This window comes from Mastigoproctus giganteus, chromosome 11, assembly GCF_048544385.1.
Source record: "Mastigoproctus giganteus isolate SK-2022 chromosome 11, ASM4854438v1, whole genome shotgun sequence".
Taxonomy (NCBI): domain Eukaryota; kingdom Metazoa; phylum Arthropoda; class Arachnida; order Uropygi; family Thelyphonidae; genus Mastigoproctus; species Mastigoproctus giganteus.
In genome coordinates, this window is record NC_143585.1 from 155,493,525 (window position 1) to 155,516,590 (window position 23,066).

General features: G+C 35.6%; 1 protein-coding gene across 1 annotated transcript in view; it reads left to right on the forward strand.

Annotated features, from left to right (window-relative positions):
• The window catches only part of LOC150078523 (MAM and LDL-receptor class A domain-containing protein 2-like), a 765,548-nt gene that overhangs the window by 550,479 nt on the left and 192,003 nt on the right, over positions 1 to 23,066 (forward strand). Inside the window, exon 22 of the mRNA XM_090384594.1 lies at positions 3,657 to 3,822. Coding sequence (XP_090240720.1) covers positions 3,657 to 3,822 — 166 coding nt within the window. The remainder of the gene's footprint in view (positions 1 to 3,656; positions 3,823 to 23,066) is intronic.

Here is a 23,066-nt window from a genome sequence, read left to right on the forward strand (position 1 = left end):
GGTGCAAACTTTAAAACGTATTTTGCATCCCGTAGGAACAAATTGAGATATCATGAAAATATTGTAATGTGAACCCAATAACACTTTTTTTTTTTTTTTTTTGTAATTCATTCCAAGTCCATGGAAGTTGAAAATTTCGCTATATTACTAAGCTCTCTCTCTCTCTCTCTCTAAAATATCATATTTATAATGGAAATTGCATTACACTTTCATTGTTATCATAGTCCCCGTCATAAGAATCAATTTTGAATGCCTTTGTGATATTTTTTTTAAAGCATGTTTCTGGAGGTCACGACCATAAAACAACAAAAACAGTTTCCACTTTCCGGTTTATTGGGGTTTTCTGTTAGTGCATCTAATTATAAATGGTGTGTTGGTGTGGGATTTTATGCTATTATGGTGAAATGTGATTGAAGATTTCAGTGAAATCTTCAATCACATAAAAAACAAATAAAAAACAAATTTTCAGAAACTGCTCTTCATTCCTATTTACGTATTACAATGGTGAAGGGAAAGGGACCAACGGAAAGTGCAAGTGCTGTCAGTGCCAGGAAATGAAACAAAATTGATTTAGAAATGAATTTGAAAATGATTAAGAAGTTCGAAGCAGGACAAAGTTTGTCATCTGTTACACGGTCTTGCTGCATCAACAGTGAATACTATTTTAAAGAACAGTGCATGTATAAAAGAACATGTCAAAGGATCAATGCACTTAAGATCAACAGTGATCACAAAACAGTGTTCAGGTGCTATACTGAAAATGGAACAGCTATTAATAATATGGATGGAAAATCAGAATCAGAAGCGAGTGCCCCTGAGTCCAATGGCTATTCAAGTAAAAGCAACAGTATTTATGAAGATATTAAGGATATGACGATATTAAGTACAGCAAATCCCAACCCAAGTTCATGGCAACCAATGGGTGGTTTAATAGGTTCAAGCATCGTGCTGGTTTCCACAACGTTAAAGTATGCAGTGAAGTTGCCAGTGCCGATTCTGCAGCTGCAGAGTGATTTTGTGATGTGTTGGAAAAAAACAGTGATGAAGGTGGCTATTTTTATCATTGATGAGACTGCTCTGTATTGGAAAAAAATGCCGGATTGAATATAGATTGCCAAAGAGGAAAATACAATGCCAGGTTTCAAGGCATCAAAAGATAAGACCACACTCTTGCTTGGGACTATTGCAGCGGGAGATTACAGATTAAAGCCACCCTACCTGTGCATTTCTGATTGAACCAGAGAGCACAGATAACAATATCTCTCTTTGAAGATTGGTTTAAATGCTGCTTCATTCCTGAGGTTGAAAAATATTGTAAAGACAATGATGTTCCATTCAAGATTTTGCTTCTATTAGATAATGCTCCTGGACATCCTACACATCTAGATGATTTCAATTCGAACGTGAGAGTCATATTTCTACCACCAAACGCAACTTCACTCATCCAACCTATGGATCAGGATGTTATTTTGAATTTAAAAGTATACTGTTTACACACAACATTTGCTCAGGCATTTTTTGCAGTAGACAATGAAAAAAATTTTACGTTAAGAGACTTTTGGAAATCTTATATTTACCACGCCATCTTAAACATTAATAAGGCCTGGGCAGAAATTACTAAAAGTTGTTTAAATGGTGCATGGAAGAAAATATGCCCACAGCACGTAAAAGGCTTTGAAGAGTTTGAAAAAGATGAATCATATGAAGAGGTTATAGATAAGATTGTAAAGGTTGCAGAGCTACTTCAGTTGGAGGTTATTGCTAAAGACCTGGAGGAGTTAATAGAGGAAGAAGAGAAGGAATTATCTAACGAAGAACTTATTGACTCCTCCAGGTCATCAAGAAAATGCTGATGAAGCTCAAGATGAACCAAATGACGAGCTGAGACACTTCATCACCAGAGAGATGGCAATGGCGAGGTTGAAGATGGATCCTGACAGTGAACAATTCTTAAAAGTTAACAGAGGGGGTGAATGATATGCTTGCTTTCTACAAAGAAATGTACAATAACACAAATCAGGTGATTTTGTGTAAATGAATTTTTACCTGATTTTTCCAAAACATCTTGCAGTTCTGTGTAAAAGTGTTCTGTTTCTTCCTGCTTTCCTTTGACTGGTGTATATGTTCCAATTATAATAAAATTATATCTGAGAGTTTTAAGTTTAATTTGTATGATCCTTGGTGAAATCCATCTGTAGCCTATGATTTTTTTCTTCCATTATTTCTTGATTAAAATTGCCACTCCTGAAGATGCCCAGTTATTGCTTGGGTCTTTGCTTGTCATAATTTATTGCAAAAAAAGTTGATTCACATGCCCTCAGTAACCCTCCCATTGTTTCTATTACATTATTTATGATGTAGTTTTGAAATTTCTAATGTATGTTGCTTCTAGATGCTATTTCACCATACAACTAAAGATATATTATCTACAAAAACACATGCAGTTGTGAAAAAATATACATTTGGGGGGGGGGGGGGGGGGCACATATTTGACTAAAACTGAACATCACAGAAAACCACAATGTAGAGAAAGAATATCAGAAGTTACTGAGCATGAACATTTATGCCAAAAAAGAAAAATGAGTATTCAACAAATGAGGATTTTAAAAATTATTGGGATTCAATGACACTTTATAAAATAAAAATTAAAATTTTTTGAGCTATATATGTATATATATATATATATATATATATATATATATATTTTTTTTTTTTTTTTTTTGCATAACTTTGTATGTTAGGCATCTGATATTTGTCTTTGCCTTTTTCTACTTTTTCTGTTTTATGTGCTCTTCAGTTCTAGTAACCTGTCCTTCCCAGCATATAATTTCACACTATCACACATACATTTTAGTAAATTACATTTGTTAGATTTAAATATTTCTTCTAACCCATGGTTTGTAAATTAATTTTTATTATTATTTTTTTTAATTTTTTTTTTTTTTTTACCCCAGTACTTTTGACATAAACCAGTACCATACTTTCTTAAAATTGAACCTATCTGGATTTTGAGACTTTTGTTTATTTGACAAATATTGTGCAACTGTATTTGTAACCACCTTTTTTGAAGAATCCCTTATTACCTGAAATACCATGTATGTTTCTAATCTCTCTCCAATCAGGCTCTGACTGATGAGAGAAGAATTAGAGTTTGAGATTGAATCTTCATTACAGAGTTTGTAATGAAGATTCATTGGGAGAGCAACTGGAAAATACAGATAGAATATTTTAGATAACAAAGGTTCATATCAATATAGCATCTAATCAAAAAAGTGGCAGAGGTTTTGAAATAGAATGAGATATATATATAAATATATATATATATATATTTATTTATTTTTTTTTTTTTTCTTTGTTTGTATTATGGAGTAGGTTCTTGCAGGTAGCAGAGTAATTTTGAATACCATCCTCCAATACTATTTGGAAAAGGCCTCAATTCAAATCATTTTAATAACACATAATTTTTATGGCCTTTTTTCAATTAGTAACAACACATTGATTCCAACAACAAGAGTTACTGACAAGAAGTATGCCAGCCATTCCCATAAATGCTGATATTGTTTAACTATTGTAATATCTCTGAGCAAATCTTAAAACCCACATTTTATGTGATTGTCAAATCAGACACCTGCTGATTTTTCAGTTTTATTTTTCAGGTCAAGGTGCTTTGGCAACAAACAGTGGGAACAAATAAATGGACTGAAGAAAATGTTACAATCGGTACACAGAAATCATTTGGAATAATTATAAGAGGAATTACAAATCAAGTTTTTCACAAAAGACTAGCAATTGACGATATCAATTTTGTAACTTGTCAAGAAGGTGAGAAAAAATTTTTCAAGAATATAATTACAGATTGTGTATCATTATATTTATATCTTCATTTTTTCAATAATGAGATCTTATATATTGTATGGGGCAAAACAGGTTATCTTCTAAATTATTGTTGACTACGTTAAAAGAAATTAAATTTTAGGCAAAATAGAATGCCTGCAACTCTAGCTTTATTCTGTAGTTTTTGTTTTCTGAAATTAGTTTACTGGCTAATAAAGGCACACATCTAACATTCTGCTTTATAGAGCAATTAAATTGCAAGCACAATTACTCTGCTTTCTGCCGTTGTAAATGTGAAATCAGAGATGTGCAGCTTTTAATGAAATAAGCATACTTTTTCATATAAAAATTTATTGCCGACCTCTTACCTGAACACGTTTTATATTAAAAAAATAGACACTGCATATTTTAAAATTGATTTGCAGTATTGTTAGCATGTTAACTATTTTCTGACAGAGCTCGCGGTACCAATGTTGGCAATATATATAAATTAAATTCATTTAAAATTAGTTTTTTAAATTTTACAAAAACTGTTTTATGTTACAAATTTTCATATTTTTTACACCATGGATGTCACTTTCATGAGTGCTGAGATAGATGGTTAAAAATGTGGGAAGGTGAAATTAATTAAATTCCAGTGATAAGAACAAAATATACATAATTAAAGTTGCTTGTGCTTCAACGGTTGATGTTTTCATGCACAGGTTAACAGGGTTTGACTGCCACAGCTGATGACTCACCTCTAGGGCCAGTAGAAAATTTGGGCCATCAACTTATTAGTCATAAGGAATTCAGAATTTGGTCATGTCCAACAGTGCTAAAATGAGAAATATATAGCCTCTTTCCCCTCCCTCCCCTTAGATTGCGATAATTCATTCATTGAAGGATTAAATAAGCAAAATATTTCTATGGTCATTGAATGATCAAAAATATAAAAATTTAAAATCACACGAAAGCGCCATAAGAATTTATATATGCCAACAAAAGGAAAGGCATTCAAAGCTGAAATTAATTATTATTAATGTCTAAAAACAAAACAAAAAACATTATATTGAAATCTTTTTTTTACTGTTTGGTGACTGAAAAATTTTTGTTCATTAGCAGGGAAGGCAAAGTGAAGCTATATGTGAAACTGCAGCAAACATATATCATGGTAATTTCTTAGAACTGGTTTCTGAATATAAAGAAAAAAAATTCAACTTCAGATGAAAGAAGTACTCATTTGACATTCATTTTAAAGTTCTTCTTAACATAATAATTAAATACACTATACTGCCAAAAGTATGCAGACACCCTTGAGATTTTTAAAAAATGAACCATATTTGCGATGTCAGAAATGGGTGAAAATCAACTGCATTCATGTTAAAAATAAGCGTATTAATGGAATACAGTAAGTGTATTGGGGTGTTAAACTTATTGAATTCCTGTAAAATGTTATCATAGGTGACATATTAGCAATTAATCTGTTCATGTGCTTGCAGAAAAAATGTAGTATCCTAGATCAACAATGGCTGATGCAATTATCAATGGAAATAACATGGTTTATCATGGCTTTTTTTCAACAGTGACCTGTACTTGTTAAGTAATTCCGCCGGTCTCTTACTCTTAATATCATTAGTGCCAATGTGTACAACAGTATCAATTGTGCCCTTAAAAGGTGATATCTGCTCTACAACGTCATCAACCTTTGCCCCTGGCAGACATACCGTGGTCCTGTTCAACCTATCATCAAGCTAGACTTACAATAAGTCTGTTTTGACAGTTAGAGCATTCTCTGTTCTAACTGTCAGTTCCAACTGCCTATGCTTTAGCATAGCCCAGGTACTTCAAAATTTGAAGAGCTACTTTTTGAAACCTGCAAGGTATGGATGAAGAGGACTTCAAATAGGTGGAAGGGTATATCTGGCTGATTAGTTTCATCTAAATTTTGAACAAAAGAAAAGAAAAGATATATATAATTTTAAAGAATTTTAGATTTATATAGTAAAGGCCTATACAGCTACAGCCATTGTTAACGAAGAAAGAAGGCTGGTAGTACTCCCAATATGGTTATTAGTGTCCTCTCATAATAAAAAAAAAAAAGTGTTTATCAAATGGAGTTAGTTACACACATAGTTGATCTCACATGTGAAAAAATTTATGGCATTAAATTGAAAGAGGTTGCAGGTTCTACGAATCATGAGAGTGGCGCTAAGGAGTCTAATCTCACTGTTGGTACAGAGACCACTAAGTCTGCAGATTTGAAACGTTAATTAAGGAAGAATTGGAATTCTTTGTGTAAGCTAGAATTTCAGGATACAAGTATATCTCAAGGTAAATTGTCACTGAGTCAAAGCAAAGAATCTTCTGATGTCTCTATCTCCGGAGGTTCTCTCGGGTAATGCTATTGTGTTAGCAGAATTGGATAGTGAAGATAATAGGAATGAGGACATTGCACTTTTGACACCATGTAGATCTGAATATTACATCAAAACACGTCGAAGGCAGATATGCTATGGTAGGGAAGAAAGTTCAGTTGGATCATTGTGTTCATCGTGCAGTAGGGCTCCCGTTTTAAGACGAAATAATAAGAGGAAAGTCAAGATCAATGTGCTTAAAAAAAGATTGGGATAAGGAATTACGTAATGTTAAGAAAAATGTTCAGAGTGATATGTCTTTGGCTGAGAAAAATGAAAATTCTTCAGCTAAAATTGAGATAGGGAATGACACTGAAGCGAATATCTTGTCATTGTGTTCAAAAGAAATTAGGAACCAAAACATGAATTTTAATCCTGCCGTCCAAAAACATGACTTCTGGGGAAAGGATCTGCCTCATGCAAATGATGATTTCAGAGGAGATAACACTCATAGCTTTACAGAAGATTTAAATTATGCAAAGATTTGGAATATTTCCTTTTTGCCAAGGAATGTGGTATCAACTGGAGTTCAATCAGAGGGATACTGTCTAGATGGGGTCTTCTTGAAGCTGTGGTTTTGGAACTTGGAATACAGAATGAGAAATTTAAGGAATGGATATAATGTATGCATGAATCCATCTCAGAATTATAGGCAAGATACAGATAATCGACAAAATCTGAAACTTTACAGTGATGTAGTTAAGAGTGACATGACTTCTTTTGCAAAGGACGTTGGCTTGAAAGAGTTCTTCAGACAATGAAGTGGCTAGATCATATGATGATGAGTGTGTTTTATTAATTCAAGCTAATGAACGACTCTGTACTTAAAAGTAGCGAAGATGTCCGAATTGCTGTGGATAAGGAAATGAGAAACTCGTTGGATACAGAAGGTAAGAAAAGTATTTGATCGTGGCATTGTCTTAGAAACGCAAACTAAAAAAGACATAGAAGAAATAAAAAAAAAGTGTGAACAATTGATACAGCTTGGATTAGCTTTTGGATTTCCCAAAACGCCTGGAATGAAGTTAAAAGATTCATCTTCTATGTTGACATGTATGAGAAAAATGTTTTGCATTTGGGATTGACAAAAGAGCAGATGGTTGCTGAGGTCACTGTTTGCTTCATAAGTAGAAACAGGAATAATTCGGGGAATAACTGGAATTTGAAGGTTTCACAAAGAATTAGAATGTTTCTAATGCAACAGCAGCGCTTGTTTGTTGAACTGATGTCATACAGGTTAAACGATTTCTATTGTGACTGTATGTTACAATTGTCAGTGTTTTGGGCATACTACCAAAACATGTAGATGACAAGATCCTATATGCAGCCATTGTGCTGGGAAAGGCTATACATATAAAATTACAAAGACACTAACAAAAAAGCTGCATGTTCAAACTGTATTGCTAGAAATCATGTGGGAGACCATTCTGTTCTGGACGAAAAGTGTCCAGGATATCAAAGAGTACTTAAACTAATTAAACTGCATAATTGCTGATTCCTTTCGTAACTATGGCCAATAGTCCGAATTACTGTAACCAAAATCAGGACACTCACAATATAAGTTCATTTAAAGGTTTGAAAATAATGCAGCTGAATGCGCAGCATTCTCGATCTGTTCCAGATGAAATAAAAATTGTATGTCAATGAGAAAATATCAATGTTGCTTGCATCCAAGAACCTTATTATGTGAATGATAAGATAGTTGGTTATCCCCTTTCCTGTAGGATCATATATAATCCTTGTCCAGAAGTGAGAGCTGCAATAATTGTTTTTAATTCTGATTTAGTATTAACCAAAATTGAATCCTTATGTAGTAGTCATGCAGTTTGTGCTAACATTCAATCTAGTGTTGGTGCATTTGTATTTGTTTCAATGTATTTTAAAGTATAACTCGGACATTCAGCCTTATTTAGTTTATATAGATAGTGTTCTTGATAAGCTAGGAGATTTGGCTATATTGATTCTAATGCCAAGAGTTCACCTTGGTTCAGTGGCACTACTGATGATGGAGGGAAGGCTTTAGATGATATGATAGCAGAGCAGAACCTTATGGTTTACAGTCAACATAGGGAGGAGTCCACCTTTTGGACAATAAATGGTGAATCAAACATAGACGTAACTCTTACAAACTCAATTGGCACTAGATTTGTCTGTAGATGGAAAGTCAAATCTGACTGGGTATTGAGTGATCATCATGTGATATTTTATGAAATCAATACACATAGGGAAAGCAGTGTTGGCTTGAATCAATCATGGCACTTTTCTGTTAAGCATGCGAACTGGGATAACTTTGAGAGAAGTCTTCAGTCGGCTGTGATTGCAATCTCTGAGTTATCTAACTCTGTGGGGTTTTTGCAAAAACTTATCTCTGATGCTATGAAACAGAAACAGATAAAACATAGACCAGTTAAGTGGTAGTTAAATATGTCCATGCTATCGCTAAACAGAAATGTGACTGCTGGAAAACATTGGTGAAAACAGCAGGAAATAATGACCCTTGGTGATTGGTTTATAAAATTTGTACTGGCAAATTCAGAGCAGCTGCTGATGGTTGGTAGATCCACTTTTAAGCATAAAATTAATGTAGAATAAAGTAAATAATATTACGATAACATATATTTATATATTCTATTGACAAGGGCACCACTGAGACGTGTAGTTAGGAAGATTCCATGAGTGCAATCTTAGATCACCTTATAGGTAACATGGCTGATAACCCATGTGTTAATCTAGAATTATTGTCACATTCATGCATTGAATGAGTCGTATGGTAACAACATTGAACAATTACCCTTTACCCGTGATGAACTTCTCACCATTGTTAAGTCAATTAAAAATAACAAATGTTCAGGTATGCACCTACTGGAGGGAGAGGTAATCAAAAAGTTTTCTAATCTTTATTCGAATGAATTGTTACAAGTTTTTAATAACTGTCTAAGAGATGGTGTATTTCCATCTCCTTGGAAGGATGCACTGCTCAAGATTATTCTAAAATCTCCAACCAAGCCAACCAGTTCATCTGCTTCATATAGACCTATTGCATTGCTTCCTGGTCTTGGTAAAGTTTATGAGAAGCTTTTCTCCATGCAGATTGCTATCTACCAAAGAACTAATACTGGCGTTTCTATCAAACAATATGGTTGGTTTCACTCCTGGTGTAGGTACTGAGGATGCACTTCACTCTTTAGTTCATAATCTTTGGGAATTGAATTATAGATATAACTTGGGAATTTTTGTAGACTTTCCTGGTGCCTTTGATTCCATTACTTGGGCCAGTGTACTGATGATGATGTGCTTGGCTAAATGTTCTTTTAATATTTTCTCTATAATTAAGGATTACTTTAGGGATTGCACCGTAACAATTAAGTCGAATTTTGGATCAATTATGCATAATGTGACACAAGGCTGTCTGCAGGGATCTGTCTTTGTTTCTTTAATGTGGAACTTGGTTTTGGAAGATTGGCTCAAGAGAGAATTTCACCATTCACACACAATAGCTTATGCAGATCACATGGTAATTCTTGTGCACAGAAACACCAGAAAGGAGCTTGAAATGAGATCTGATTGCATATTGAAAGAATTATGCAAAAGATGCAATTTACATAGGTTGACAGTCTCTACATCCAAAACTAAAATGATGATGTTAAAGGGTAAATTGGCTCTTAGTAGACCTCCGCTTGTAAGGTTGAATGGTATATCATTACAGCAGGTGTTATAGATTAAATACTTGGGAATATGTATTTGCTAATGGCTTGAACTTTATCACACATATTAACTATATATTAGAGAAAGTAAGAAATTTATTTCAATGATCTCAAGAATAATGCAGGTGGAATTTTTTTCATTTCATTTATTGAGTAAAGCGGCCGCTAGCCAAAAAAAATCTATCAAATCTGCCATACATATAGGAATAGTATAGTGCAGTATACAATTATTTACAAAACAAATTTCACATTCACATTACAAATCAACTATTCTGTGCAATGGTCATCCCCTCAGCTACAGCACAAGTAGGCTACAGCAGAAACCGATGAAGAGACACTGTCCACAGATGAGACAAGCATCACATCCTGGAGACTGATCATCACAACAAGCTGTACAAGTAAGCTATAAACAGAAACCGATGAAGAGACACTTTCACGGTGAACACAAGCATCACATCCTAGATTTCGATCTTCGCCAGTATTCTTCAAAAGACAAAGAGTTCAACGAACAGCCATCTACCAGCAGCCAGAGAGCTCAACAGAAGTTACTCATATAAGCTGGAAGAAGGTGTTATTGCAGGATCAAATCCAAGAAAAACAACTAAGGCTTCTTGCCAACTGTTGTTGTTTTTTTTTTGGTTGTTTTTTTTTTTTTTTTTTTTTTTTTGGCTGATGCTGAATAAGCTTGCTTTCTTGCATCATATGCCTCTACTAATGCTAATGCTAATGCTAACTGCATTGGCAGGAGCAGAAGTGGACACCCACCCATTAAGGAAACAGAGTACCAACATCCTTTCTGCCTCTGCAAAGAATTTTCTCTGTTCCTATATAAAAATTAACAACTGATCCATGTAAAGAAGAGGGTACAGTCCACCAATTCATCCATTATTCAACCTTAACTCTTCTAATTGCAAAAAGTATATTCCTTCTCACGAAAACTGAATTTGCAAAATTTTGAAAGGCAATAAAATTTTCCCTTGTTTTAATAAGTAATGGCTCAATCGCATCCACCAGATGAGTTACATTATCAACATTATTCAGTAAATGCAAACGCAAATCAGCATATTCCAAAAAATTAAACACATGTTTCTAGATCACCCTACAGTTGCATCTTGTCACGATTCCAAGAATATTCAGTTTAGCAAAAAATGATCCGTGACCTGTAAGTAAGAATGTATAACGTAGATTTGGTACTAATCAGATTAGTTTAATATGATTCACACCATTAACATAAGGGAAAAATTTGAATGTTATTCTATCTTTTTCCAAACAATTCCATCTGTTTTGCCATTTTTGTAAAAGGAGCTCCCAATCCTCTTCTTTTCGTTTCTGAAGTCATTTAAAGTGTTAATTTCAATGCCCAGCAACTCGGATTTTATAGCCTCTTTTTAAATAAAAGGATGGGTTTCTAAACCCTAACTGCAAATCAAGTGCAGTTAATGTTTAGAACCCTAAACATTAACATTGTGAGTTAATGTTTAGAAGCCTAAACATTTTGAGTTTCAGTTAATATTTAGAAGCCTATCCTTTCATTTAAGAAGAGGTTTAAAATCTGGGTTTCTAGGCATCGAAATTAACACTTTAAATGACTTGAGAAATGAAAAGAAGAGGATTTGGGCACTCCTTTTACAAAAATGGCAAAACAGATGGAATTGTTCTGAAAAAGGTAGAATAACATTCAAATTTTTCCCTTATGTTACTGATGTGAATTATATTAAACCAATTTGGTTAGTACCAAATCTAAGTTGTATATTCTTACTAACAAGTCACAGATCATTTTTTGCTGAACTGAATAGTCTTGGAATCTTAGCAAGATGCAACTGTACGTTTGGTGATCTGGAAACATGGGAACATATTGCGTTTAATTGTTTGAAATATGCTTATTTGCATTTGCATTTATTGAATAATGTTCATAATGTAACTCATCTGGTGAATGCAATTGAGCCATTGCTTATTAAAACAAGGGAAAATTTTATTGCCTTTTAAAATTTTGCAAATTCAGTTTTCATGAGGAGGAATGTACTTTTGCAATTGGAAGAGTTAAGGTTGAATAATGGATGAATTGGTGGACTGTACCCAGTTCTTTACATGGAACAGTATGTTATTTTTTATATAGGAACAGAGAAAATTCTTTGCAGAGGTGGACAGGATGCTGGTACAGTCAGTCCTCGTATAACACGTGTTTACACTACACAAATTCGATCATACATGATTTATAAATAGGGGAACGATATCTTATATAACATGAACCGAATTGGCTTATGCACGATTTGCCTTTGTGTTTACAAGAAATGGCAGTTGAACGCAGAATCACCCAAACCGAACACAACACGATAGAAATTAAGAGAAGATTCTGAAAATGTATTTATGTTTCTTATATCAGTGAAGGGGAAACACATTTCACCATAATAACGTAAAAACCCACACAATTCCAGCTATCGGTATTATCGCAAATGCAATTAGATCGAGTTTATAACAGATTCCACTAGCAGAAACGCAACTGGAAATTGTTTTTATTGTTTTATGGTAGTAACACCTCGAAATGTACTTTAGTAAAATGTGAGGTGTTAATAGTGTATCTCAGCCTTTACGGTGTTGTTTATTCAGTTGCTACACACGCAGCTTTGTTTATGTGTATCAAGCGTGCCTCCTCGTTTTGTAATTGTGCTTTATTCCCTAAAAATGAGTAAAATACTTAAAAGGTGTGAAAAGGAGGCATCCTGGTGAAGATACTGCAGGTTCAGAGAGAAAAAGAAAAGCAATATCGATAAACAGAGGCGGACTGGGTCAAAAATTCTTACCCGGGAAAATTTATAGTGGCCTCATACTATGGTTTATGGCCAAAATCACATCGGCCTCTGGCCCACCGAGGTTTGGCTGGTAAGGCTTATGGCCAGTCCGCCTCTGTCGATAGAGAAAAAATATGAAATTGTGAAATGCTTTGAGCGAAATGAAAGACCATGTGATATTGCACGTGCTACAGACCTAAATGAGGCAACGCCAAAAATTAGAAAGAATGCAGAGAAAATAAAAACAACTTTCATAGCAGGAACAACTCAAAGTGTAATTAAAATCCATTAGATTAAGACACAAAGAATTGGAAGAGATGGAACGCCTGTCATCTGTTCGGATAGAAAATCAAACAAAAAACAAGTTTGCTTACAATAGAAGTAAAAGCATTAGCAATATTTTATTACGTAATAGTTGTAATAAAATGCGTATTTTATTACGATTATTTATTGTGTTTGGTAATGTTTTGGTTACAAATGTGTGTTCAATCTTGGGTGGTCGTCGGCACCTAACCCCATTTTTCCCATAGGGCCTGTTGTTTATATTGCACGATTTTGCATTGCACGAGGGGTTTCTAGGAACGCAACTATCGTGCTATACGAGGACTGACTGTACTTTGTTTCCTTAATGGGTGGGTGTCCACTTCTGCTCCTGCCAACACAAGATGCCTTATTTCTTGTTTTTGATCCTGCAGTAACACCTTCTTCCAGCTTGGTTTTGCTGGTTAATATGAGTAACTTCTGTTGAGCTCTCCGTCTGCTGATAGATGGCTGTTCGCTGAACTCTTTAGGAGAATACTGGCGATGATCAATCTCTAGGATGTGATGCTTGTGCTCATTTGTGAAAGTGATCAGTTTCTGTTGTAACATGCTTGTCCAGCTCATTGTGTGATCATCAGTCTCTAAGATGTGATTAGCATTAGTAGAGGCATATGATGCAAGAAAGCAAGCTTATGCAGCATCAGAAAAAAAAAAAAAAAAAACTTCCACTTCACCCATCCATTTGTTCGAAATACCTGTCCAGCTGAGCCTTAAATTTATTTAAGCTATCAACTTCCACAACAAGGGATGGAAGTCTGTTCCACCAACCAACTACCCACTGGCTAAAGGCAAAAATGCTTGTGTTCATCTGTGGACAGTGTCTCTTCATCAGTTTCTGCTGTAGCCTACTTGCCAGGTTGTGCTATAGCTGAGGAGATGACCATTTCGCAGTATAGTTGATTTGTAATGTGAATGTACGGTGGATTTCCAAACTGTAGTGCTGTCAGCGACGTACATGGTGCACTTCATTCAAGTCATTGCAGCAATGGAACAAAGATACAAAAGCAAATGGAGTGAGTGCTGCCATGTTAGCCAATTATTGTTGGATGGTGAAAAGGGATGCTCCCAAAGCTGAATACAAACAAAAATCGAAAAAGGTCCCGTGTTTGATACAAGCATGTTTGTAGCTACATCTTACTGCCATATAAATAAAAAACACCTTCTACAAATATAAAAATGTATTTTTTTTTTAAAAAAAAAGAGCCAATCTTCCATTTTAAGCACTATTTCCATGTTTATTTTCATGCCTGTAATAGGTTGTGACCCAAAATTTGTTGTTCAGTATCATCACCACCATTCTTTATTCTTAGGTGTACAAATTGCCACCATTAATTATCACCATTCTTTATTCTTAGGTGTACAAATTACTATCATTAGTTATCACCATTCTTTGTATACCTGAGGTGTAAAAAGAATGGTGTCAAGTGGGTCAAATCACCTCTCGCAGAACAGTGGGTCAAATCTCCACAAACATTCACCTTGCATGGATTATGCAAGGTGAATGTTTGTGGTGAGCAAAGGGTGCAGACAACTGTATGGGTTCAACGGCAGGTCACTGTGTGACAGTTGACATCACAATACAATATGGGGAATGCAAGAAAATATCTCAAATAGCAATGCATCACATAATGCCATACTTCTCCAATTTGTACAGCAGTCTTCCATGTGCAACAGTATCAAAAGTTTTCCTGAAATCCAATCAAATAGGTCAGACAAAACCTCCCTTTAACAAACCTATGCTGTGTCTTAACTATTACTGCAGTCTTGTCTAGATGATCTTTAACCAATACTACTTTAACCAATAGTGATTCCATTATTTACCCCGGAACACAAGTTAAACTGACAGTTCTATAGTTACTTGTGTCACCTTTTGACACCCCCTTTGTGAATTGGTGATACATTTGCACAACTCCAGCCCATGGGGACCTCCCCTGAGTCCAAGGAAGCTCTCATAATTATGGCTAAGGGTTTGCTTACTTCCTTTGCTTCCTCCTTTAATATAACTGGATAGATCCCATCCACTCCAGGTGTCTTTTTTATGTTTAACTTCAACAATTTCTCCTCCACTTTGCTCTCAGTTATTACAAGCTCCCTGTTAGAATGTGATAAACTTCTGGGGCTCCCCTCATTGAATAACTACTCATGTGTGAACGTAGATGCAAAATACTCATTTAATTTAGCAGCTACTTGAGCATCATCATCATCAATAGTCAACCCATCTATGTTAAGTGGTCCAATCTGATTCATCCTTTTTCTTCTAGAGTTTACATAAGTACTCTGCTGTCTTTCTTTGCATCCTTTGCCAAAGATTTTTCGTAATCTGCCTTCAGCTGCCTAACCTCCTTTGTGACTTGATTACAGACAAGCTTATATCTGCCATAGGCTTCTGTGTCACCTGATACTTATATGTATCGCATACATTTTTCTTCTCTGCCATGAGCGTCATTAATTCATCTGATATCCAAGAGTGAAAAGCATGGGGGAATAAACAAACAAAAAATACAAAATTATTGGACAATTCATGCATTTTTATTCCTTGATGAATAGCTTATCACCAGAACATGTGAGAGAGAAATTTTATGACAAATAACCTCCCTATTAAATCCGGTACAATATAGCATTAGTATTACTAGAGGCACATGATGCAAGAAAGCAAGCCTATACAGCATCAGTGAATTAAAAAAAAAAAAAAAACCTTCCCATTTCACTGATCCATTCGTGCCAAACGTTTGTCTACTTCTGCCTTGAATTTATTTAAGCTATCAACTTCTACAACAGTAGATGGAAGTCTGTTCCAGCAATCAACTACCAGCTGGCTAAAGGCACATCTGCACATCTATTCTGCACATCTATTCTGCACATCTATTCTACAACCTTTCCTCAATTTGAATCTATACCCCCTCAGGTTTGTGATCTGAGCAAGAAGAAGAATCCCATCAGCATTGCACCTGCTCAATCCTTTCAAGGCCTTATACACCCTCACAGGTGCCTAGTCTCCAGAAGCTACAATTTGCAGAACTTAAGCCTTTCTTCATAGAATTATCCCCTTTTTTCCTTCACCAGTCTTGTTGCCTTTTTCTGTACTCATTCTAGCAACTCTACACCTTCCTAAAATGAAGCTTCCAGACCTGTATGCAGTACTGAAGGTGTATCCTATCCATTGCCTTATACAAGGGGATAATTACCTTATCCCTGCTTGCAAAATTGCGTATATAATTGACGAGACCCCATGACCTACACTGGAAGCCTGTCTGCACTGCTCAGAAAACTTCATATCTGACGGCACAATTACTCCTAGGTGTCTTTTATTCTTCACTACCTTAAGTGTAACACCACCCAGTTGGTACATTTCTCTGGTGTTACTGCTACTCATATGCAGTACAGGTCGACCATGACTAATCCGGCCACCTGTAATCCAGTTCCATCTCTGATTCGAACATAATTTCTGCAAACGTAATTTAAAATTTCCTGGATCAGCGCACCAACTTGCCGCTACTGTTTTGGTAGCGTTGGTTACAGCATCAGCTGTCTCCGTAGCCAGGTGGGCAGGAGCAATGCGTAGTACACGCTTCTTGATTAGACCGCGGTTCAAGCCCGTAACTGCCAAATATGGAGAATGCAGAAAGGTCAGGGAATTACCACCATATGGCCTTAGTTGCTAATGCTCCTAAATAACAACAACAACAGCATCAGCTGTTGGCCAAAACTTGTAAACACTAGCAAGCCATTCCTAATTGTTGTTCTGCATTTATTATTGTAACTTGCTCACATTTAGACCCAGCCATGGTTCCAGTGCATAAAGGAAGTGCCTCTCAGGGTGTAAAGCGCAAACACCATACATTGTCCATAACAGATAAAGTTGAACTTCTGAAAAAACTCGACAGCAACGCATCTGTGAGAAGTTTAACTCTGCCTAGTTGTAAATTCCAGCAATTTCTCTTATTTTAGTAATTTCCTTTTTAGATTTTTTTTTTTTTACAACACACTTGTACAAACTTGCGATTAAACATAACACAGTATGATGGATAATACAGCGTACTAATGAACTTGTTTTCACAAAATCTTTAACAATACTAAAAAAACTTATTGCGACGTTTGAGAGTTTATTTTAGCGCAGTTAGTTTTATGGCAGTGCTCACTGTGCGTGCAATAAACTAATCACAAATGACCTTCATATAAAGGCCTTAATAGCATCACACGTGTGTGGCTGACACGGCTTCTCAAGAAAAAAAGAAACCTACTGGGCCATGTCGACCACACATATGTAACACAAAAAAAAGACACTTTTTTTTTTTTTTTTGATATTTTAAGTGAATATTACACTATTTTATATTACACTGATATTACAATATTTATTTTAGAATTACTAATCAAATTATTTGCTAAATATTTTTTGGCCCCTGGGGAATTTTTTTCTTAAACTAGCTTGGCAGTCAGCTGGTTAGCTGTTGGGTAAACTGTATGTGCTAAAATAACCACCGGTGATCTGGCAAACTCACTAATCTGGCACCCCGCAGGTCCCAACGCTGCTGGATTAGTGACGGTCAACCTGTACTTTGCATTTGTAAATGTTAAACTTCAGTTGCCACTTCTCAGCCCATCTACCCAACTTTTCAAGTCCCTGGTGCAGCAGCATACTGTCATTACTGTTATTAACAACCCTGCCAACCTTTGTATCATCTGCAAACTTGGATATTAAGTCTGATATACCTTCATCGATATCATTAATAAATACCCAAAACAAAAATGGAGGCCCAGCACTGAACCCTGGGGGACTCCACTAATAACATTAGTCCATGTAGAGTGGTATCCATTGATTACCACTCTCTGTCTTCTCCCACTCAACCATCCTTTTATCCATTGTAGCAACTTGCCCTTAATACCATACTGCTCCAATTTGTACAGTAGTCTTCCATATGCAACAGTATCAAAAGGTTTCCTGAAATCCAAGTATATGATATCAAAATTATATTTTTCATCCGGTTCCCTTTGTGTTCACATCATAGTATCCAATCAAATTGAGGTGTGGCGCTGCGGCTGCAGATGTGAACAGACACATCGGCACCAAGTTACACTTAATGTAAACGGCAGTTATTAACCGATGACGATTTTGCTGGATTTGTATTGCTAATAGTATTTCACCATGGATTTTTCGTTCTGACGGCATTGCTGATTGTGATAAGTAATTTAATCCAGGTAAGAGTTTTGTTGGTTATAGTTTCTGCTTATTTTTGTGTCTTTGAGTGTGCTTTTCTGCAGCAGAATCGCTACAGCATTAGCGAGGTAGTGATCTTACTGTTACAGTCACCGGATTGCTTGCACCTCAAAAACTCTGAGATTTTGAGTATATTAAAGTTAAAACCCCTTACATAAACTTATTTTGGATGGGGAACTTGATTCTAACAGTAGTTTTAATGTATCTTTTGAATTTGAGTTATTTTTTTTGTTCTTGGCGATTTTCCTGCAAAAACTGAAAAAAAGGCGGAACTTCAGTTATAATAGGTGTAGACTGAAAATAAGCACATTAAATTACTCCCCTAAACATAAGGACAATAAAATTGGATAAAATGACTAAAAAAGAACAAAATCTGCATGATAAAAAGTAAAAATATGGAAATCACGACTTGAACACAGAGATTATCCCAGATTCTGAAGTAAGAGTATTAAACGAAAGGACCAAGGACTCCCAATAACAATGACAAAATAAATAATGAAGACATAGATACATGTCCTCCAGGCCTCCTTAGTGTGAAAAGGGCAAAAAAGGGAGGAACCTAGTTGAAAATAGAGAGGGTAAAGAGAAAGAAAATAGAGAACTTGTTAATAACAAAACAGAAGAGAAAAAAAAGTTTCAGGCAATAAATGAGATGGAAGAACCCATTAAACAAATAAAATAATTGAACACTACTTGGAAGATTTCCTCCACAACCAGATGAACAGAATAACATCTGCATCTAGACTGCAGATAATTAGTTGCCGGACAGCCTTGGAGCGAAGAGTCATAGAACTAAACACAGAAAATAGAGTATTGAGTTAAATAGAAAAAATGATTGAGGAAAGAAACAATTATAAAGAAATAAACACCCTAACGTATGCTCAAGTAGCAAGAGCAGACAAAACAGAGTATACTTAACCCAAGCAACTTAATAAATCTAAGGAAACACCCAGGAGTAAAGATACTAATATAGTTTTTTAAAAGTCTACAGCCTGACAGTCTACAAATCTAGTGAGGCAGGGAAGCTGTAGTGACCCAACTAAAGCCCCACCTAAAAGACATTTAAATAAATAGCATGAGAAAAGTGAGAGAAAATGGTGTGCTGCTGGAAGTAGCAAACAAAGAAGATCTGAAAAAGGTAGAAGCAAACCTTGAAATCCTAAAACTTGATTAAAACCAGAAAAACCAAAGGAAAAGAATCCACATATACTGCTATTTGACATAATACAAACTACACCAGAGAAAGAACTAATGACAGATATAGATGAGTTTGCTGAACAGTTCCAACTTAAAAGAGCTACAAAAAGCTGAAAAAATGGCCAGTTAAATTTCGTAGTGGAGATTTCCTCATAAACTTGGAAGTACCTACAAGGACAGAAAAGAATCTATGCTGGCTGGACCAGTTATAGATTCAGGGAGCACTTCCATGTACAAAAGTGCTTTAATTGTCATATATATGGTCATACTGCCAGGGACTGCAGTCAGAAAACCCCTGTCTGTGGTCACTGCGCAATTACTGGCCATGACTACAAGAACTACCAAAACAAAAATTCAGCAGCCGAAATGTGCTACCTGCAAGGCAGCACGACTGACTGACTATGGCCACGGTACAGTATCAGGGATAATACATGCCCCTGTTATAAAAAAAAGATTAAATCTTATACAATCTAGAATGAATTATGGGCCAGATTGATAACATAAATGTGACTAGGGCTCTAAATCTTGTCCAATTGAATGCTCAAAGAGCAAGACCTGTTGTTAATCAGATCAAACTCAAAATAGAAGAACATATTATAGATATCTTGGTAATCCAAGAACCAAGAACCAATCGCACATATGGGTAGGGTTCAAGGATACCCAAGAGGCTATAAAATAATAAAATACACCTCAGGTGTCTCTTCTACAGCAATAGTAGTTAAAAATTAGACCCTAAAGGTGACCCTACAATCACAGAGGTGGGTCACCTCTGCTCCCCAGTGGCAGTGTGTGCCCATATCACCAGTGCAATTGGACAGTTCTATATTATATCTCTTTATGTAAGACCAGGTGAAGACATAAACCTTGCTACAGATTACTTACAAGCAATCATAAATTTGTTACCTACTGCAGATATCATAGTATGTGCTGATGTCAACTGCCGGTCAGCCTTATAGTATAGCTGTACAGAAGACAGTGCAGGCACGCACAGTGGCCAGATATTATCAGACTTTATAGCCACCTCATCCTTTCAAATGATAAATGAACCTAATAACTTACCAACTTTTAACAGTACCTTGTGGGAGAGTGACATGACGTTACTCTTGCCACCAATTCAATTGCTTATAAAATCACAGACTAGTGTGTCCAGGCAGTCTGGACCATGTCAGATCATAGAGCCACCACCTTCAACCAGGGGCATAGCTACTGTATAGCAAAAGTAGGCAAAGACTAGGGTCCATAAACAGATGCAAGTAGGGGCCGCACCTACTATGCTAGGGCCTATAGACAGGTGCAACATGTAATGAAAATATTTTTCTCATTGAGCTCTTCAACAATGTGATACATCTAGAATAAGCAAGGAATTCTTCTTATATCTTATCGGCAAAACATAACAAACCTAGACGGCAGCAGTCTTTATTTTGCTTTTACAAATGCAACTTTGTATAGTGATCAGACACCCATTCAGTTACTGTATTGTATGCATCATATCGTATGGTGTTCGAGATTCTCCAGGAGAAGGGGGGGGGGATAGGCCCCACATTATACAAACATTTAGCCATATACTGTGGTCAAAAGTTGTTAGTTAATTAATTTCAATTCAAGTTTGTTCGAGTTCATTTCATTATCAAAACAGCAATTGACATACAAAAATGTATTTGTTTATTATTGCTATTTGAATTTAAAATATAAAGTTTAAAATTAAATTAATAAAATTTTTAGTTAAAAATGGATAAAAAGGGAAAGAGTGGAGCCCAAAAAAGAACAATGAAGAAAGCAAAAGAACAAGCAGTCAATAAATTACCTAAATTACATAATTTCTTCACAAAACACAGTAATGAATTATATCCAGAAAAAGGTAAAGAAAAGACCAGTATTGAATCGGAATATGTGGAAAAGAATGCTGCTGGTGCAAATATATCTGCGGATCATTTAAATCAATCAGGGTCATCAACGAAAACAATTCAACAATCATAGATATGCCTTCATTGGAAATTAGAGCTGACACTGCACCGTTTATTTCTTCAAGCTATCTTGGATAATACGTGGACATCAACATTTCTGATGAAACGGAAAGAATCATTATGAGTTTGTCACATCAGAGACATAAAGGACCATTTCCAATGGATCCCGAACAACAAAATAGAAGTTTTAGTGACATATACTACTCTACGTACTATTCTACTTCAACGTATCTTCCATTTCCTCGTTTGTGGCTGTGCCACTCACAAATTTTAGATTATGCATATTGCCAATCATGCTAGCTGTTTTCAAATATAATAAAAAGTCAGTGGCGTTCCGGAATACGAGATTGGAAAAATCTATCTTTTCGGATAAAAACTCACAATATATCAAGGTCATATCAAGCAACATTTCATGCTATACATGAAATGTTGCTTCCGTTAGCCAAACACACTTTACGTACATGAAATATGGCAAAAGAATGCAACAATTGATAAAGATCTTGAGGAACAAGTAAGATTCAGATCCTCATTTTGGAAAATGCTACTAGAACGATTCTTTCGAATAACGCTTATGTTGGCTAAAAATTCTTTAGCATTTCGTGGACATCAGGAAAGATTTTCGGAAGATTACAATGGCAATTTTTTTATCGCAAGTCCATTTACTTTGTTATCATGATGACACAATGAAACAAATTATTAATAAGCCATCTGGTTCAGTAACTTATTTTAAGCCGCACTAACCAAAACGAGTTAAGAGAATGTTTAGGTACCAAATTAACAATAGAATTAACACTCAAAATTAATTCAGCACCATTCTATTCCCTAATTTTAGATACTACTCAATATCTAGGATAGACAGGATAGGAAGGGGGGAGAGGTTATGCTATTAGTTAAGAAACACATAAAAACCAAGGAAGTGAAGCCAGTCGACATCGCCGGACAGTGCAGTGTTGAGTCAGTTTGGTGTGACATAAGCATTGGGAGATCAAAATTGAGAGTAGGAGTGTGCTATAGGCCTAATGACTCTGATGAGTATAATAAGAAACTGTACAGGGAAATAGAGTGGGCCAGTAAATCAGAGAGTCTTATAATGGGAGATTTTAATTTCCCAGATATTGACTGGAATTTGGGGGCTGGTTACTCACACACTAGCAGGGCTTTTGTGGATTTATTGGATGATTGTTTTCTACATCAGCATGTTCGAGAGGCAACTAGAGGGAGTAATACTCTTGATTTGATTATCAGCAGTGATTCTTCATGCATTAAGAATCTGCAGATAAATGAACCACTAGGTGGAAATGATCACAGTGTGCTGAAGTGGGATTTACTCAAAGAGGTAACTACCATTAGGGGTGAAGGGAAGGGTTATTGCTTCCGTAAAGGCAACTACGATGGACTGAGACAGTATTTAAATTCTATACAGTGGGACCAACTGATGATGTTACCAACAGCAAATTCAAAATGGGAAGCATTCAAAGAACTTATCTTGGAAGCTACTAGGCTTTACATACCAACTAAGAAATATTGTTCAAGGTTTAGGCCAAAATGGATGTCAAATGAACTAATGAGGCATATGGCAGAGAAGAAAAATGCATGGGATACTTACAAATTAACACATGACACAGAAGCCTATGATAGATACAAGT